Source organism: Apostichopus japonicus, chromosome 11, assembly GCF_037975245.1.
Source record: "Apostichopus japonicus isolate 1M-3 chromosome 11, ASM3797524v1, whole genome shotgun sequence".
In the NCBI taxonomy this organism is placed as follows: Eukaryota; Metazoa; Echinodermata; class Holothuroidea; order Aspidochirotida; family Stichopodidae; genus Apostichopus; species Apostichopus japonicus.
The window spans coordinates 18134076-18155736 of record NC_092571.1 but is presented as its reverse complement, the minus strand read 5'-3'; the positions used below and the strand labels follow the sequence as shown (position 1 = coordinate 18155736).

Below are 21661 nucleotides of genomic sequence, written 5' to 3'. Positions count from 1 at the left end.
AGAGAAAGAAATGAAAAGATTCAAGGGTTAGACCAAAACTGCAGAAAAGGCACATTGCAACAAACATTACACATAGCCAGTCTACTTTACATCAGGGTGTTCCTATGTGCAATATCATTCAATTAATAATCAGTGACTAGGTTGCCAGATATACATATACAGTATATGCTAGAGACACACAAAAGACAACCCACCAGTATAATATTCACCAGCTACTTAAAAAGTTGCTTTCGGTCCCACTTTTTGACTTATTATTTGACTTTATTATGATTCTAACATGACAGACTCGCCATCCATAAACATTGTGGGACGAGAAAGTGGAAAGGTAACTTTGAACTAGTTGTATAATTTGACCATCAGCCATTGAAAACTGCAAATAACTAGTTTTCAGCAATTTTCAAGATAGTAACTTGAAGACCACAAAAGGCCTCTGGTTTCAAGGGTTTTTTACAATCAATGGTACTTACCTGTCTTAACTCTCCCATTGCACTTTCCCATTAAGCTAGCCTATTAATTACTAACTTCATTAGCATGAGCACCCCCATATTCCAGGTAAACGTGTAATAGAAGAGTCGATACAGTATTCAGGCAAAGCACAAATTCATTTGCCCTCCCTACTTCCTTCCCCCCCCCACCCCTCTACCCCATTTCCTAACCATAGCCTCACATTCTTTGTCCCAAGCAGAAGAGCGTTTACATTCCATTATCCGTGCTGATTTGGCAGTCAATGTTATCAAGGAATTGCTATATTGTAACAAGTCCCTGTTCTAATATATACTGATAGAAAGTTATACTGTAGCTGCATTATTATAACATGTTATAGAGCCTATGAAACAAAATCTGTGTTTACTTTGTATTGTAATCATGTAAACCACACACTGCACGGTGATATTACAAGGTTACCAGTTCACTCTAGACACGGTAACGGGAGATCAGTGCTGAGCTTGTGAGGAGACAGGTAAGCGAGGAGCGAAGTTAAAAAAATATATATATATACACTGCAGAGGAGACTACATGGTCAAGTTAACTGCAAGATACTTAAAGCACACATTATACCTGCTTTGCATAAGAGCTTGAAGAAAATTTGCACAGTTACAGTTCAACATCCTTACTGACACATATAACACTGTACTTATGGGACAAATTTATTAAAGTTTAACACAGCCTTGAATTCAATATATAATAAATACATGATCCCACCTCACATTATAATTAAAGTTTCTGGAGTTTCTTTTGGGTTTTTCTACCTTCTAATGTTTGTTCTAATAATGATCGCTCACATGTTTCTCGATCATCCCCTTTTCTTGATTCTTAGTAGAAGCAATCTTCTCATGGCTCTGAAGGGCAATCAATACACCGAGAAGCATAGATACACTTTCAGCTTGTTATTTCACGACGCATTCGCACCGCAAGCTTTGAGGCATCGCCACTTTGGGTGTGAAGAGAAACCGTATGGACTACTAAGCCTCATGTGTGAAGTATCGCAAGAAGAAAAATATAAATTCAGACGGCTAGAAGCATGAATAATGGATGTACCTGCGATGTGTCCTTCGTCATGGAAAGATATTCAATATGCCATTCCTTCACGATCTGTTAAGTTCTTTTAAACTATACTCAGAGCCAAACTCTCAAACTAAGTGAGAGGACGGCTACATGTGGCCTTGTAACAACACAATTGTTAAAGTCGATGGTTTTCTTGTCATATTATTTACATAAAAATTAGTATCTCAATACACATAATGGTCAGCATTGAACTGAAAAAAATCAATTAAAAAAAGACAATGCCCATTCCTGGTTTTCCATTATAGCCTTGAAAAAATTTTTTTTTTAAAGAATTGTAGATCACTACCTTTTGTATATATTTGAAGTCAGAAGAGACAATGGTCAGCAAATTATAAGAAAATCTTTGACCATCCTCCATTTTTCTTTTCAAAAGGGACATAGTTGATGCTATTTTCTTGAAGTCCTCCTCCCCTTCCCTCCCCTCCCCCCCACCCTCAATCCAATGCTTCTTTTTAGTGCTGCCTTTTTCTGCCAAGTTAAAACTTATTTCACTGAAATCCTTTTTCAATTGTTTTCATATAACTTTTGCTCATGCATCCCCATAGTACAACTAGGACTTGAAACAAGTGTTGCTTGTTGACTGTAGAGAGACACTATGAGCAGAAAATGCCCATAATGACAGGGTTCTTTAAATTTAATGGAAAATTATTACCGAATGCATGTGGGCAACTGTGTGATATGTGACCAACCAGTAACTCTTTCATGCATAAGAGGCACCTTCTGGACAGACACTGGAGTATATTTAGTACATGGCTCAACGACACTCAGGCACCATATGACACTTAAGATTTCAAGTGTTCAGTGTATACAACTACTGTGTGTGCATAGTATACGTATATACTACTGTATATCAACACATGCACGCACAAATGTAGAGAGCACACACAGTATGGATACGAATATCAATTTATTGATAAATAAATTATGTGTCCAGAGAAATGCATGAAATTTAGAATTAAATGTCACTGGAGATTTTGTTTTATACAAGGTCGAATGTTTTGTGGTACTGCAATGTATTCATATAATTTGTACACTACAGCCTATTGCATCAGATGGTTGCATTTACTGTTAATCCAACAAGGTCTGTGATGGAAAGGAAGATGGGAGAGTGCATGAAGGTAAAGACTGTAGGCAGGTACAGTACGATAGGAGCAAAGTAAATCACAGATAACGTCAGAACAGTTTAAGAGTGACTTTGAGCAAGTTTAAAAACATGACCAACCATGGTACTATCTTAGGCAGTATACAGTAGTAAGTATAGTTATCACTGTAAAACTAACATGTACACTGATACACTACTGAATACCAACTAGCCAAAACCGTGGTGGGAAGGGTGCACGCCACTGTGACATTCCATCCTCGTCAAATCTAACTGCATGAGACAGTGAACGATGACGAAGAAATGCAACAAACCTGGTCACCATGTGCAAAGTGAGGATATCCTAATTTATCATGACAGTTTCGTGAATGAGCCCTATTCACCGACGATGGCAGTTGAACACCGGCTTTTTCAAAATGTTTCATTCCGGGTGTACTACTTATGGTGTAATAGCTAGCTGTCTTGTGTACTAGTGGCTGTGTGCTACATATTGTATGGATGTTTGGATGTAATGTTATAAGATTTACATTATAATATTTACGTTAAGCCAGAGCCAGGCTCTCCTCCAGTGTACTGTAATGTGCTAATTCTAATAACAACAAACCTATGACAATGCTTCAAAATAATACATACTTGATCATTACAACACCAGTCTATATCTGCATGTATGACGGCCCTTAATAGTAAATATTGTCTTATGCGGTATTCAATTATTTATCATTTCTGACGGAAATTACTTATCTTGTGACGTACAGCTTATAGGCGACAAAATTCACAGCCTTTGAAACTGCTATACAAATTTAAACACACAAATTTTCCTTGCCCAAGTGCATACAATGTGTATAGTAATACTTTTAAACCAACTAAATAATTCACATTACACGGGTCTATTAAACTGTCCTCTGAGAAACTATAGTTTTAATCCCTAACACACAGAGACCTGTTCTCCTTGATTTCCCAAACTCATCACATCTTCTGTAATTCTAATGATCATCCAGAAACTCCTACAGGAATAAATTATGCCTAGAACCGTTTTTTTTCGCAAGCCTCTACCGCAGCCCTCATATTAAGCCTCCTTCTCTAGGAGTATGAATCACGCTCTACTCTGATGCGTCACAATGTCATCTCACAGCAGCAGCCTCCAGCGTGCATATGCATGGTATTACGCAGAATTGACGATTTCTATCTATCCACGTACAGCTGAGTTTAATAATGTCTATTGCAAAAGCAAGGAATCGTGTGTAATAAGAAAGTGGCGTAACAACCCACAGAATGCGACGGAAAGCGGAAAAAATATTACTAATGAACTCCATCCACACAGGCCATCTCTGTTACATCACTGTGTACCATATATATCGTATGTATATATTTGTACTACGCGTGAATGACGACCGTATATCGGCACTAAAGGCTACACGAGGGCAAATTTTATACTGGGTGATAAATACCACTTTTAATGTCTGCAGTACTAAAACACCTTCGTTAATTCAAACAGGAGTTTCGTAAAGACACCATCAATCACTGCAATCAATAAAATATTGGGTGAAAGCTGATTATTTTTCCAGTGTTTGCAAGATAGAGATATATATACATGATTCATCTAGGGATGATGAGGTCTTCAATGGAAATAAATATATGATTTGGCAAAAAACTCCACAGTCTGTTTATTTGAGTGTGTATGTTTATTGGCCTTGATTGATTATAGCAGAGCGGGACTAAAACTAACAAGAAATTCAAATCCATCTTGTTTGTTTAGTAAATCTTTTTCCCCGTCTCATCGGTTGGTTAAATATCAATTTGAAGAAGTATGTTGAAGAAGCAAATGTTGAGTTTGTAATGATGTGATTTAGTGAGAGGAAAAACAAGCAGCGATATATACAACACTGTATGCTCATTAAGCTGAGCTCTGAAACTGCTGTACAGCAGCTAGTGGTTGTAACTTGAGGCATAGAACTGATGATCTAGGGAATGCATTTTCAGCACTACTGTATTAAAAGAAACGATTAATGATTGATAATGACATAATGCATATGAAGAACTTCATAAATGAAACAGCGAGAGATTACGGGATAACTAATGTGTTTGTTTTTCTTGTTTTGGTTTTGGTTTGAAAAAGGAAATAAACAAACTCTTGGCAAGAAAAAGGAAATAAACAAATTCTTGGCAAGAGAAAGTATGCTGGGTTTATTAGAAATGTTTTAGCAATTTTCAAACATTTACTGAAAAGTTTAAAAATTCACAAGCAACATGGATGACTGCAGGTTCCATCAATTACAGCAAAGAGCGAGTATTGCAAACTGAAAGTCGATCCATAAGGTTTAAATCTGATCATACTGTAGGTATAGATTCTCTACTGTAAACAAAATCTCTGTAAGATTGTCTACTGCAGGACGTGGGAGGGCTAACTATGTGAACTAAATCCACTGTTAAGTGGACAGAGAATGGCTGTTCTACAGTCTGTGACCCAACAGTATCACAATCAATCTACAGCTTGAACTTTGGCAATATTATTTCTACCAAAGTCTTAATTTGAAGGCAAATCCATCTTAGTCATCAAACAACTTATTTCCAGACTAACGACAACACCAATTAAGCTATGAACAACAACAAATATGAGAAAACATTAACAACTCGAGACAACACTAGTATCATCGTTGCCCTTTTGGCATTCCATAGGGAGACTGCTGCATTCATGAACTTACACTCTTTGAAACATGATGCTGGACATGGGTGAGCAATTGAGCAATATCCCTAAGATTGGTTATATTTCTGAATCCATAAAGTAAATATATATGACTAAATTTTGCATGTTCCCTACAGAGACGTGTATTGGATCACAATCATTTTTCGTTTCTTGCACAAGATTGCTTTACAAGTACAGACAGAAAGTTTATAAAAATGACTTAACAAAATATATTTCACAAATTTATTGCTATGAGTAAAGGTGGCTCGCACACTGCCCGACTGGATGCGACCCAAATCAGCTCGATCAAACGTGTTGTGACCTAGGTTTCAATAGTCCTGAAGACCACATGGTCATACTAATTACTAACCAGAGCACAATGAACGAACGATGATGACACAAAGTGACTGTTTCATGCTGATGACTAATATCTGTTCAAGTCACATGTTTAAATTACTTCCCCATGATTGGTTGAATTTGTTCCAGGAAATTGCAAGACAAGTTAAATAGTATTTGAACTGCCACACACTGCTGACTGCTACTCTTGGAAAAGGCTACATTCATCTTCAATTTTTCCAACTGGAAGCAGACAGGACTTAGAACTGGTAAAATCTTGATCCGAGGCAGTCATAAGCACACGTACACACTTCCGACTACATCACAATTTTCCACATTACTGTACATCGATGTTCACTCGGGCAGTGCATACTGTATGTATGTGCAACGGCTCTTAAACCGTAATTCCATTATATACATGTACAGTGTTAATTACTATATGATTGATTGATGAACAGAATCAGTCAGTAACATTCATCTCTCTCCGCGTACAGTATTTCATGGGTTGATCGATCTATTCCGGGAATTTGACGTGTCTTCCATGACAAGTAATTGAGGTACATTTCTGTCTAGTATAACACACATGGGACTCTCTCTCTCTTGTTCTTACTTTAACAATTCTGATTAAAACATGATCAGGTGAGCTGAGCACTTTTAACATCATTGCCTTTCTGATGAATGAGATTTCTTATGCAACTGTCAGATATATTCTCAATTATCCCCAAACTGCGTAACAGAAGCAGCCTGTATTTTGTAGACCGACAGTATATATATCATACTGTACACCATATAGTTTGCCAAAGGAATGTTTAAAGTTGCCCTATAACTATTTGAACACATTAATTAGTACCTGTACTTTTATGGATTCTGTCTATTCAGTTACATCAGTAAACTAGATCTTAATCATGTACGTACATAACTTCTATACATGTACATGTTATTGATGGTTACTCTGCACATAGATAACAATGAAAATTAAACGATTTGTTTATATATTGAATTTTATACGTAACTTTGATCTTATAAATTTTGAACAATTTTTAGAGTGCAAGTATACTTTTATACTTATTATTGGTTTTCTATTACTCTATACAGTAAAAGTCGGTTTACATCTGAATTGTTCATCAGACCATATAGTATGTATAGAAACTGGCACTAGGACGAAATATTCCAAAGCTCACCAGGTTCCAAAATTCACCAGTGACGAGCTTACCTATCTCCTCACAACCTGAGCACTCTTGTTCTACTGTGACTAGAATGAACTGGTAACCTTTTAACACTGTGCACCCTCTATGTCCAGACACCTCCGGTCAATGCCCTCCCTTCTCATTCTACCACCCAAAGTGCTCAGACGTTGGTTTTGAGCTCAGATTTTCTTTTTAAATGTGTCACTTGGTTCGGAACTGGACTTTTCAAGGCCTTTTTTCTTATTTTTGTTTTTGGAAGTAGGAAAAATTTATCAACAGAAGTGGTCATGTGCATCCCGATAAGTATCCTTTTCATTTGGGAAGCTTTTCGGGCAAGCACTTTTCCCGACTACATATTCAGTTCTCTTCAAATGTAAATAAAATGTTAACTCTAGAGCATGGACTGAATTTACCTTGACGGTAAGTTAGAAAATCATGCAAAGTCTGTTATTTACTCTGCTGTTACAATTATCACTAATAAAATTACCACCATCAACTACACAGACTGTCAACATAACATTGTACAAGCCAAATAAGACTTGCATCAATAAATTATGCCTTTGAAACCTTGAAAATATCAAGTCTACAGGCATCTGTGTCTCTCACTCTGATTTAAATTTGCATTTGTTCAAGGAAAACACTCAGGAATTGATTTGATCAGTTCTGTAGGCAATAACTATTTTAGGGAATTACAATTTGTTTTCTTCTTAGTTCTTTTGTTGTTTTTCTTGCAATTAGTCTATCATTGTGATATGGAAAGCCTACAACCGCCATATATCTTTTTTTGTTTTGAACGTAGCCTCAAATCTTGGCAGGTTGGAACACTTTACAGTATATACAGATGACAAAAAATTTGTCTCAAATTCTCAATTCTACCACAGAATAATTAACACTCTGCAACCTCAATGCTCTCTTCCTCCAATTGATTTCTGAATCTACGGGCCACAAACCTCTAGTTTTTCTTCCTGTCAATGTAGGTCCGTTCACAGAGGGTGCACGGTGTTAAAAGATTACCAGTTCACTCTGGGCATGGTAGAGCGAGAGTGCTTAGATTGTGGGGAGACAGGTAAGCAAGGAGTGAAGTAAATTTGAGGAAACTAAGTGCTGCCACAGGGTGATTGCATTAATTTATAAGTTTACTGATCAGGGAAGCATATACATGCAACATCCTACGACGGTTCATGAGGAACGAGGGAACAGCTGTGAGAATGTACCTGAAAAAAATTTTCAACTCAATATCAACACCAGTTCTTGAGTTATGTAGCATACAAATCATCTCCTGAAACATTTATACATGCAAGCGTTACATACTGATTAAAAAGACCCAAGATCCTACAAATTACAAGTCTGAAGGTACCGTAAATTGAGCACAGAGAGATGAGCCGATAACGGTTGTTGACGAGTAAAACTTCTCCGTTTCTGATGGCAGACAGGGGAGAAACGATCTTCATCTTCATCATCGGTGCATGCTCTTTGCTCACGATCGACGACATCTATTAAGTCTTGACGTGTATCGTGTCTGCCACGATCCAGATCATACTGTCAATTATACTAGAAGGCTTCCCAGGAGGACCAAAAAACTAGATCTTAGCAACCATTAATAGAAGTTGTTTCTTTAAACTTGGATAAAAACTGTGACAAATAATGAATTTAGAAAAGTGCTTACGTCTAGTGGGCATGCACATATCAAACCAAATCAAGCCTCAAGTCCGCTAGCATTTGTCCAATACTTGTAAACAAGTACTTCTCACTGCCAAACTCATACTGTACATAACATAAACTGTACTGCACACACAGGACACAGACATGTATGCATTTTAAAATGTGTCCCAAGAGTTTACCTAGTTTTTATTTAACATAATTCAGTTGTGCAACCAAAAAATTCCTTCAAAATAAAGAGTTCAAAGGCCATTACTCACATACGGTATTTAGAATGACCAAAAAGTAAAGATGGTTAACCTGTTCCATTTGCCATATATATATATATATATATATTTTGAAATTTTTTTAGAGATTATTAAAATTTTCTTTCACATGAAATGTTACAAATTACTTACAATTCTGAGCACCAAAACTGATATTCACCAAATGCTTTATATTGTTAGAATAGCATTCTGCTATCTGATGCCAGATCTTTTCATATAAAAGTATCTCATTGACAGAAGAACTGGACAGCTGAGAATGGAACTTGATTTTCTGCATCAGAACAGATGGATCTATGCATGATTAACCGGAATCTTATGACACTTTTAAGTTCCCACGAAATAGCTAACACGTTGTTTTCATGCAAGTTAACACCATAGTAGGATCAGGGAGTTGTTATATTCCATAACAACTCCCTGGTAGGATCACTGTACATGATGAACAGTATAGCTACCATCTCTGCCAGAAAACGAGAGAAGCCAGCTGACAGCTGGTAACCAGTGGTTGCCGGGTGATTAGCATAATCATTTCTCCAATAGCAACTGCCGCACACAGCATTACCACACTAACGTTATCTACAGACTTACTGTATCATCAGAAAGTGTTGCACTGTATGTTATGAATTGAGAATTTTCAAATTATTGATAATTAGTTTGAACGAACAGTCTTTTTGCTGGGTTTGTTGTTCATAACCGGCATACATATTTTACTGTAGTAGGTAATAAGTCCATTTGTGATGACAGCAATCTACAAGAAAATAACCATGAATATACCTACGTTTTACTATTTCCATAAATTAACACAACCCTGTGGCACTGAATATATAACCCCCTCCCCCCACCCCTTCCCATGTGTCCTTCAGATGCAGAATTTATAACGATTAGAAAACACTCAACCCTGCAGTTAAGTAATTAAGAGGCCGTTGCCAAATCATCTACCCGTCGTCATTTCAACGTCGTTGTGTGCTCACAAGCTTATATACTGTACACAACCATATATCTTCAACCTATACAACAAGCAGCACAGTACTGTCTAGTTCCACTGTCTATAAAAGTATTCCAGCTGACCAGACGCAGCGAAGCCAACGGATTCATAAATTCGTATTTACGTATTTTAGTGTTATGGACTATTATATTAAGCACCGATCATCGAACCAGAAAAGATAGAAAGCCATTATAATGTAGTGACGCACGCTGATCCGGTGGATACCAAAGTTTACGACTGTATGCGATAGGAGGTAGGTGCTGGAGTGAAGATAGGTATGCCCGAGGGGTGAGCATTACCCGACTATTGCACTATATAGGAGAATCTTCCGGATAATTAACTTAACTGTTTTATCCTGTATCCTTCCTCATCTGGATAATCGGGTCATGGTGCCCATTACAAATCAGATAAAGTAATAGAGATACTGTTTCTAACTTAATAAACTCCGCAGCTCTAGTCTAGTTATCAGAGATTTTGTAACTTTCTTTTTTAAGGTTTAAGTATATAGTACTACTTTATGTTGGGATGAGAAAATTTATTTATGATCAGTGGATACCGATTTCACGTTATCTATGACAACGAAATCATGCAACGCAAAGCTGGCTTCCGAGATTCTTGCAAATTAGCAACCTGAGTGGGCAACTAATAGGGCTCCCATTTGGATGAAAGGTGAACAATGAGGCTACACTGAGGTGAATATAACACAAAACATACTCCACGATTTGGGTATATACGAACAACGACACTTACCTGTCTCCGACACATACATTCCAATGCATTAATTCAGAATGTTAACACTACAGCAAAGTTTATGACAATGTACTTTATGGTATTTCTAGATATATACATACATATTCCAAATCTTTAAGTTGATTTGATTATTTTAAAAGGTGACTTGTATGATACAGGTTTAATACTAATATCTGGTTTCAGCATAAATTGTCAATGCTTACTATTAAGTACAGTAAAAGCTAATTATGTCACAAGTTCATAGTGCGAATGTATTGGAGAGACAGGTAAGAGAGGAATGAATTCATTTTGAAGTACGGTCTCTGTTAAAGCAACACCAGTGTCACATGTCTCTATGTTAAGTAACATGATCTAAAAATTATGTAAATTCTCAATTTGATGCAACCATTAAGAGTTCTTAAATCCACCTGCTGTACATCTTTCTTGTGGAAACCTGTGCAAAATGCATGCATTGCATTCTTCAGCTGTTTACCTCTGTTTACCTTCAAATTAAACAGTATTGTTCATGTCTATAATGCCTGTGTTAATTATTCGTATAACAACGCATACATATTGTACAATCCACCACAACGACCAAACCGACTTGACTTTAAATGCTTATGAGTTATGCATGCATATAGGCTTTTCAGTTTTACACTCTTTTTATGAAACTTTTGCCAAAAACCTCTTAAATACTGTTTTCCTTTCCCTTTTAATTTTCTTTGGTTTCATTTTCTTTTTCAGTTTTGATTCCGGCTTTCACAAGAAAAAGTTACATACATTACAAAAACACCAAAGAAAAGTCATTAATATTCCATTTGAATATTAGCAGGAATGGATACATCCCTTTCAACATCCGTGGTATTATACTTGAGCCTCTTTTTGGAGTAAAATTTCAAAAGACTGTCAGTAGGTGTGAAGGCATAGCTTGGATGAAATGTCATTTGGTGACAGTTTTTCACAGTGTCTGTAATAAGAGTGCCAGCAATTCTTAAGTAAATGAAAAAAAAAAAAGATGTAACCAGTTAAAAGTGCATGAGTCAGTGACATGAGCAATGTTTTGTTTAGTCTTTTATTTCTTTGAAAAATTGTTTGGAAAAAAATTGATGGACCTTCATATTCTATACAGAAGCACATTAGGTTAATGACATTCATAGTCAAGGCTGGAATCAAGGTTGTGTCACGCCTGGGGAAAAGATGCTCGGTGGTGACATTCCTGGGGGGTGGGGTGATGGGAGCTCCGGGTCTCTGCCGATGACCACAAGAATGGAAAAGATACGATGGTTTTTGTTTTCTAGTCCATGTGTATTAAATCTACTAGCGTGTTCTCTGACACCATACAGTACTAGCGAGCTCTCATAGAGCTATTAAAGAAACAACTTCAAAATCTGCAAAAGCAGACATAAACGTAGCTAAAAGGTAAATAGAAATCTTGCAGGTGTTGTGTTAACTAATTAAAGTAATGTACAGTACAGTGTCTCAGAACAATAGATTTCAAGGCTACCCCACGCCCTGAAGGGTCTCTCAATCTGAACGGAAGGGTTTGACCAGTTCCGGTGGAGTTAAATTCTAAGGCAGGCCAGCTATGCCAAAAAGGCATGGCTCTACAGTTGGACACCAAATTTTTGACTGAACGTAATTAATATAAATTTTTTAATTTATTATGATGTAAACAAGTCAAAACAGCTAATGTATGGAATTAATTCTATCCCACATACTTCAAGCAGTGTTGTGATTTGCATAAACCTCTTTTTGGCACCAAATGCTAGGTGTATTTGTGTCAATTGAAGAATATATTTGGCACAGCTTTTTGTACTAATTTTTTACTACTAAGTACAAATTTTTAAAAATGATGAAAAATCCCACAAAATACCATCACGTTTGGTCACTAATTCCAAACTGTTTACTTCATGGTAATTTAGCAGGCTGTACCGGGAAGGTGCACGGGGGAACTGGTGGTTGTACATTGGAAAAACTCGCTTTAATGTTGGTCCGGCCTACCGGGATATCGACTTCATAAATTTGGCCACCAAGTAAAAAGGTTGTTTGCCCCTGACCTATACCCTTACAAGAACTGTATGCAACTTGTTTCTTAGATCTCAATCAATATTTTAACTTGTACTAAAATACTGCCAAACTTTTCTAGTGTCAGTCTGTATGTTCTAATTTTTCTTGACACCCTCTTGGTTCACACCTCCCTGTGGTTTGCGTGGTTTGCCTACTGTAATTCTAACTGATCAACAAGCTTGGAATGTTCTGTACTCACTTTTTTGGCACAGTACAGTACGACCTACTGTAGCTGCAAAATTTTAACAGATAAAAGTTTTACAATATATATGTATGTAAACTGAGACTATTGCATTATTCAAGAATTTCCAAACAATCCAATTTATCAGATGTCAGCAAACTATATATACGAAAGAAAACATACTAAAAGGACACCCAGGAAAGACATTTGCACAAGTGAAACTGAGCGACAGCTCATCGAAAGTGAATTTTTATACCGATTCAATCATAATCACAGCAAGATGGAGAGTTTTGCCGGTATCGTTGTCATCTTAATCCTATCATACCGGTTTCCCTACTCCTCCCTGGTCTTACAGGCTTGACATGACCCCTGCTAGGAAGTGCATGACACTTTCCAGACCATTGAAAATCTAGCACTGACAAGCATGTTTGATCAGTTTCATTGAACTGCAGAACTTTGTTACTGTGGCAACAAACAGTCACAAAGAGCTGTGACAATGTTAGCCTACACTCTAACTGATTGTGCATTGTATATGATAGGCAAGGCAGAGAAGAAGGTTGTCACTACGGAGCAGCAGGTAATTATATTAATCACTTCCTTTTTGCCTTAAATCAGTTGGAGACTTGCTTCCTCCTCAGCTGACATGGTTACTTTATGAGGAAACGACTAAATCCAATTTGCGGTCTACACAGTGGCCTGTTAAAGCTGACTACCGTTAATTAGTCCACATTAAATCTCCCCCTCATAAATTAACACGAGACAATAAACATTACCTAATCCTAATAGGATCAGTTCATCTACAAGTTACACTAAAGGGTTCTTAAACCACTTTTGTAATTAAATTGCAAAATTACTGGACATTTACAAGCTAAATTAGTAAATTGCCAATTGCTTAATCTGAATTTTGACGTGACGTTGGTCATTTGTAGGAATTAAAGGATTAATAGACAGAATCCTCATACGAGCAAATTTAGAACTACTACTAGATGTTAACCATATCCAAAACAAAATTGTGGGTGCTGACTGATTTGAACCATGGTCCTACTGTAATGGACATGAGAAAAGTCCAGTTGCTTGTACAGTTCAACATGTTCACTGATGCATTCAGTCAAAGTTGCTATGGATGTTATCTAGTTTGGATATACTTGTAACAAACATCCAATTTCACTTGATGCAACTAAACAGATTTCAGAGAAATGGTCCTACACTACCATACACTTCCCTAGCAACTACTGCATCACCAGATTATGCCAGTTTAGGAACAGGTCAGATAGCTGGCGTTTAGCAGTTCTAAGTTGAAATTAAGATTGGCCAAAAATTTCCTATAATTTTCCAGATAAAAATTGAAACTAATCCAGAGAATTTTTTTTTCCATTCCCATTATCAAACAATTGATCATATGCTGAACTATTGTAGGTCTGCTATATCTTGTTTTGTTTGTGATGGATCTGTGATATTGACCTTGAGATTGACCTTGACCTTTTCATAACAGAGGCAAGTGAATGGGAAATACTATAGGATAAGATTCATGCCATAGAAATTTTGCAATCTTGAGTCAGATGAATGCAAAATTTGATTTTGTTGCATCCAAACAGTAAATCACAATTTATCTGACCAGCTTTGGATATTTACAAGTGACAATTAAGCTTACCTGTCTCTTTACAACCTCAGCATTCTCACTTTACCTTGTCTATGAGTGTTAAAAAGGTTAATGCTAGTTCACTCTCTGCATGCAAAAGCTAGAGTGCTGACACTATGAGGAGATATGTAAGCTATGAACTGCAGCCATGAACTGCAGTAATTTTTAACTCATCACCACAAAACCAGTAGTGTAAATTGAATGATGACAACTACACCTTGACATTCAGAATGAGGGTGAAAAAAATGTACTTTTCCAGGAACACTTTCTAACTTTACACATTAAAATCCAAATTTGATTATTAAATCTACATATTACTATACGTAAGTTATGTAAGTTTGTAAGCGCCTCAGAGGTTAAGACAAGAAGAAATGACTCAGCCACAGTCAGAAGAAACTATTATACCTCGTGGATCTGTTTTTAGACTACTCCACAAAATCAGAGAGAAAAGTTTCTCAAGCTGTTCAGGCTTATAAGTACTAGTAGAGTATTTGTTGTAAAAAGGAAAGAGTTAAAAGGAACTTACGAAAGTCCCACGAGGACTATCATGTTTCGCACTGCTGGGTGCTTTTATCCGTCGCAAGTCAATTACATCAGTCGCTTGTTCAAAGGGAGCTGACTCACCGAATAACTGCCCCTCAAAAATAATGCAGGATTTAAAATGACATTTTCATACAGGTTTAGGAAAACGGAGATTTGCGGGCATTCGAAAAAAAAATTCCAAAAGACCAAGCAATATACAGATGATGGACTGAAATCTGGATGGAATGCCTCTTGTTAAACATTTGGCTTTTTGCAAGTAACTTTGAAAAGTAGCCAAAGTGGGGATATAGGTAATATGGGAAAACCCTGCAGAGTGCTGAATGTTTCTTAGAATGACTTGATTTTATTATAATTGTCAGTATTATTACTTCCAGTCCCAGAATTCAATGTTCATTCAACGATATGGTCAATTTCTTTACCTGTAGGTCTACTGTATGTGTTTTTATTTTGGTTTGACCTTTTACTTATTGTAGGTTGTATTAATTACTAACCTTTAGAAATTTAAATCAGATTTATCATCTACAATCTGTACAATGTTAAATTAAGACATGACCTAAAATGAACATAATTCTATACACGCAGGTGGTGTATACAGTAGAACCCCATGAAAATCAGACCCTTTAATATATACTTGGAGGTGGATCACTCCAGATGGTGATAATTGTGCCTTATTTGAAACGTCACCACTCAGCAGTATTACATTTATATCTAATCATCAGTAATCAACAAAAAACCTTCTCAATAATGATCAAGATTATATATGTTTACACTATATTATCTAATAGCATTTGCAGACACAATCTGAAACAAATTGTGTCTGGACATGTCTGGACACGAACACAGCCTATACAGGTTACTGCAACTACTAAGTACTGTACTCTACATCACAAACAAAATGTTTACATTTATAGTCAGTTGGGGTAAAAAAAAACAAGGGGGTAGTTGGGGTAAAAAAAAACAACCCCTTTTTATAGAAGGGGAATATTTAGCCAAAGTTCCAATTTATTTTGGGTGATAGTCCTATATGTCTAGTTTATTATTATATAATTTCTGGAACTCTATGTCACTTCGCTGCCAATCACCGCTTCATTGAATCAAGCGAATGCTAAAATAGCGAAATTTGAAGTTTGTACCACATATCCGAAACTTTCTCCTGCATACCCAGCTTATATGATGTGGAGATTATTCCAGCAGTTTCAGCATAGCAGTTAGTGATATTACACTCCCCCATGATAGAATTACTCCAACTTCATTCACGCTTCATGGGGGGGCCTTGTTTTTTTTTACCCCCAAAAAATGATGCGAATGGGGTAAAAAAAAACAAGTACTTTCCGGCTCCAATGTGCTCCCTATTTTGCCCGAATGGATAAATTTTTCCATAATGTTGATTTTAGAGGTTAGGCAAATAGTTTTCATGTCTGTCATGTGTCAAAAATGTTAAATAATTGGGCAGAAGTAACTGAAATTGTCTCAACTCTAATGTTTCTACTATATTACACCACGTTTGTGTAGCATCATATACACACTGTATAGTATGAATATGGCTGAGCATGACATATGACACGAGCCATCCATAATTACGAATTGAGACAATTTCACAATTTTTTTCCTTTTTCATGTGAAAGTAGTAGCTCATACTTAGATGTAATTATATGCAAACATGATTTTAAGATACATTCATGAAGAAAATAGCTGTTTTCTAGCATTGTTTTTTTAAACCCCGGCATTGTTTTTTTTTACCCCGAATTAAGCAAATTTTGGGGGTAAAAAAAAACAACATTTTTCGCAAAAAACGACACTTTCCATTTACAATAAAGTTATTTTTGTTAGATTCTCTTTAAAAGAATCCCACTCCACACACTTAAACATTGGAACCGAAACAATACCTCTTACTCATCAATTTTTAGAGCAAACTTTAGGTAAATTGTTTTTTTTTACCCCACTTGACTATATATGAAAAAATATGTACATGTATAGATGATCTACATTAATTAATCTACCAATCTTGAATAAAATTCACTCCACATCCTGTAGAGCTGTTAATTATTCACTTTCCAATTAGGATTTTTGCTTGAGCTTTAGATCCGATCTGTCATTTGTCATTGATGATCTGTCATTGAAATGTTCTGGTTATTTGGCAGGTTTATAACCATAAAGGACATATATACGGAAAAAACCACAACTACCTTCCTATTGAATTTCACTGTACTGTAGAAGAAACCAATACAAATTTACCCTTAGCAACCGTACTTGATAAATCCAGCTGAACTACCATACTGTAGCAATATATATACATGCCGTGCACCTTTTCTTTCTGAGACAGTCATATATGACTCATCCATGACGATCTTCTCATTTTAATTGCTGTTTTTCTGCTACGGGTGAGAGGCATGACAGAATATCAGCAGGTTGTACATTTATTAAAAAAACAGAAACGACTGTTTAACAAGTTGAAAACAGCCGAAGAAACACCTGGTTAGTCCTTGGAATCTGTTCTGATAATGGCATGAACGGTCACGTACATAGCAGGTAGCAATATTGCACTTTCAAAATGATTGGTTTTGGTTTTTTGTACATTTTGCTTGGGAGAAAGTCATTGATATTTAAAGGATGGAACTGTTAGGTATATACTTTAAAGATTCAATGTTTGGTATTTCATTGCTATGGTAACAATCAAACAATAACTAATGGCCACAGAGGAGAAAAACATCTCCACAAATGTTAGTACTCTCTAATTATTACAATCAGTATTGGTTTGTTTTCCACCGTATTCAATATTTGTCACTTGCCAACCATGAGAAAGTTTGATGGTACGGTAGTTAGGACTGAATATGTTGAGCTTGTTCAGCTACGAAAGGTTAAAAGTTCTGCAATTTTAGGAAACTATTGGCAAATACTGTCAATTAACATTTTCTTCAATTCTGGGGTGCAACTGTAGAAAAGAAAAAAAAATTCCCTCAAACACATGTAACCTTAAGAAAAAGATTCTGAATCACAGAATGACATTTTATACTGCCATAGTTTGAACGATAAATAATTTACAAACTACTAAACAAGTGCAAACCTCTTTCTTCACTGTGACAATGACTGTGAGCTACAACTTCAAGTAGGCTGTACTAGTAGAATGTGTTCTCCTACTGCTTTAAATGGAAAGAAAACATCTTAAAGCCTTCAACAGGTAAAACAGAGGAATATCATTATTAAATCCTCCTGACACAGAAACTTAAAGCTTAATACCTACACATGTAGTAATCATTGCAATGTTTGCCTACAGTACCCTAAAATATCTGTACAGAAAGAGTTTTATTATTGACAAACAAGATAGCACAGTGTACAGTAATCAGACTAATCCTAAAGATAATGATGTTGACTAACAATATGTACTGGTTTACTAAATACTAAATACATGTGTCATGTACGTACTACAAACTTAGAGGTGCAGGGAAGTTTTACAACCAACCATGACACATACAGTAAATATTTAGAAGGAGGTTTGTTTGCATGTCGCCCGTCAGACAATCTACATTTTCTTTGTTGTCTAGTTGCCCATGGAGTTGGACAGTTCAGCACCGATCCTTTGATGGTGAAGTTGCATTATTTACAAGTTTTCAAAGAACTTGCAACATGTCAGTCATAATTATATTAGTGTAAAAAAAACACTTACAGTACTTAAGCACAGGGTCAAGTGAAAAATAAACATATTTAATCGCTTTTAATATCTCTACAGTAAACACACTTACTGTACTGTACTGTAGATTCAAACACAAGCACAATCATCTTTCCAGTATCTTATTATTTAAATGAGTTCTTACAGTATGGTTATGGTTCACTTTCATAACATAATAAATTTGAATTACAATTAATTTGTGATTAAATACTGAACAAGGAATGTAACTTGCAAACCATATATATCACAACACATGTACTGTAGTTTATAGTGTCTACATCTGTACTTAGTGTGCAAAACCCTGTATACTGTATGTAACACTCAATGTTGCAATGGCTAAAGCACATGAAAGGCTTCTTGATCACAAAGTAATTTGCTAAATTTAATACCAATATGCACTGGAGATACATTTACTACCAATTTAAAGGTACAGTATAGTAGATTCTTCTATTTTATCAACCTATCATTTCTTGCTTGGACAACTTCCTACTTTGTCATAATACACACCATAAGGGAGAATAAAACAGATGTCCATCAGTAATTTTAAATAATAAAACACTGATTCACTGAAACATAATGGGTTTATTTACTATAAGTATTGGTTCTTATTAGTAATGGTTCTAACTTCCCACTTGCTTGTACAATAATACCTAATACTCGTAGCTTAGACTAGAAGCTATATTGAAAGATCCCAAAATATCTTTGCACTTCCAAAATGAAGAAAATCCTAGTCATACTATTTCACCACCCTTATATGCTTCCAGTTCTGACCCCAATTCAACTTTTGTAGGAATAAAATAATTAAATTAAACATAAACTAACAAACTACTGCCCTGAAAAGGGCCAAAAAAAAATTTACCTTAAACAACACATACCAATATAAAACTTTCCACAAAAAAAGGGAAATTATAGGCTTTCATGAAAAAAATTAAGAGCAAAATTTATTATTGCATGCAAAAAACAGCTCTGGAAAAAATCAGTAATTAAGCATCAACACAAGACCAGAATTAAAATTCTTGAAATGAAAGTTACTTTATTTGAGGGTGAGACATGTTTATGTCATAAATACTCTGGAAAATCATAAACCATTAACGCCATAGCCAAACTAGGAAGTTCGAAAGTCAATAATGCTATATTCCACTGAATTAAGTGTCCCTTATGTTAAGGGCCGAACATACTCATATGAACATAACGCCTACAGTAGCTAGGTTCCACTACTCTTGACTGACACTAACAGTTAGACTAAGCCGAGATGGCAGTGTAAAGGAGAGGGGCATGTCACACTTACTTCAAGGCTAATTATATTTATCTTAACGTAATAACAGGTGAAACGCTTTTAACGCTGAAATCGGTAGGGTTAATAAAAATCGTGCTGTTTTACTATTTGCGACGATCGTAACTATAGACTTTATTTAATGATAACGGTATTCTCATGCAGAATGCATGTATTTATACCTTCATTCAGATCAGTATGCGAGTATACACTGTACAACTACAAGTTAGTAAGCCTACATTCAGCAAACTGTAAAATTAGCATAGGCAGATTTCTTACCTTTCGTAAATGAGAATGAAAAACTGAGCATAAATACTGTGCAGAAACAAAGTGATCCCTTCCCTCTGAGGGAGAACATTTTGGCAAAATAACGAAGTAATCCTTTCCTTGAGTTGTATTGTATGAGTTGCTTCAGTATTCGCGAAAACAGTTATATTGTAATGTATCCCTAATCCTCTCTTCGTGAATTTATGCGAAATGACTCTCCCGAAATAGACATCTGGTAATGACGTCATGCTGGATGGTTCGATTAATTATTTAGGGGAAATAATTTTAGTGACACATAAACGTTGGATTTTATTTGACGTTTTTGCCTTACCTAGTCAAAATAAAGTACCTTAGTTATTTATAAATAATATTTCATTATAATATTAAGGATTTATATCTTCATTACACCATACAAAATTCATAAAAAATATTTTATATTTCATGAAACCCACAAAAAAGTAAAACCGTCCGTTTCAGTGTATTCTGCTTTATGCGCTTCAGTTTCAAATCTAATTTATGTTATCGAGTTTCACAGGAAAATATTGCCTCTTACATTATACAGTCAAAAGATATGAAAATTATGGATTTTATTTCTTCTGCGGAGAAAGAAGAATACGCAAATAAAAGAATGGTGCAATAGTAGCTAATTAATTTGTGCCTTTCCACTGTGCAATTGAAATTTCATCCACAATTAGTAGATTGCTGACAACTGGGGTTTCCCTGAGCTCGATATTTACATATTTAACAATTAACAAAGTTTCGGTTCTAATCTGTCTCTAAAGATAAAGAAAGAGATGTGATAACCATAAATTTATAATTGCTATTTCATAATAATACATTGCATGAGCACATGCTTACATGCATTCATTGCAAGAACTTGACTCACGGTGGAGGATTTTTTTTTTCTCTTTTTGGCGATTTTTGTTTCCAAAATTCTGTTTTCCAACAGATTGTTTCTTGTTTCTAAAGGATAAGATTATGTGCCACCTCTAGTTATCCTTAAAATATATAGATTATGATATATAAAACCCAACTAGTGTCTAGTTACAACAGTAACCCTACCGTGGTCAGTGGCGGAGCGTCCATACAGTCAGAGGGGGCGGATGCCCCACCCCTGACGGACTCAAATGGACTGCTGGCGCCCTTTTCAGCATTTTACCACTTTTTACTTATTCGCGATTATTGGCTTTTTTATTGCGCTCTCAAATACATTTTGTTGGTGTAATTTTCTGACAAAATGCCGATGACACCTATTTATTCTTCGTTTATCTGCAAATTAGCAAGAGTAATTTCCGGCGATCGAGGGAGTATCTTTACTCAGAAAATTTCTGTACGCTCCGAGCCAACCTATGGTGGCGCTCCGCTTAGATAGTGTCGAAAGCGCCCCTACAGACCATTCTCGACCCCCCCCCCTGACCAATACCCCTAGCTCCGCCACTGACCGTGGTGTTGTCCATACAGACGATCAGTACTTGGGGTAATATATTTGTACCAATCTCTACTTTGAGCTAAACAAGTGA

General features: G+C 36.0%; 2 protein-coding genes across 2 annotated transcripts in view; one reads left to right on the top strand and one right to left on the bottom strand.

Annotated features, from left to right (window-relative positions):
* Positions 1-20358, bottom strand: part of LOC139975883 (calsyntenin-1-like) — a 72025-nt gene extending 51667 nt beyond the window's left edge. Inside the window, exon 1 of the mRNA XM_071984153.1 lies at positions 20154-20358. Coding sequence (XP_071840254.1) covers positions 20154-20232 — 79 coding nt within the window. The 5' untranslated portion in view covers positions 20233-20358. The remainder of the gene's footprint in view (positions 1-20153) is intronic.
* LOC139975892 (G-protein coupled receptor moody-like) overlaps positions 783-21661 on the top strand; it is a 114336-nt gene continuing 93457 nt past the window's right edge. Inside the window, exon 1 of the mRNA XM_071984166.1 lies at positions 783-793. The gene's annotated coding sequence lies outside the window, so the exon portion shown is untranslated. The remainder of the gene's footprint in view (positions 794-21661) is intronic.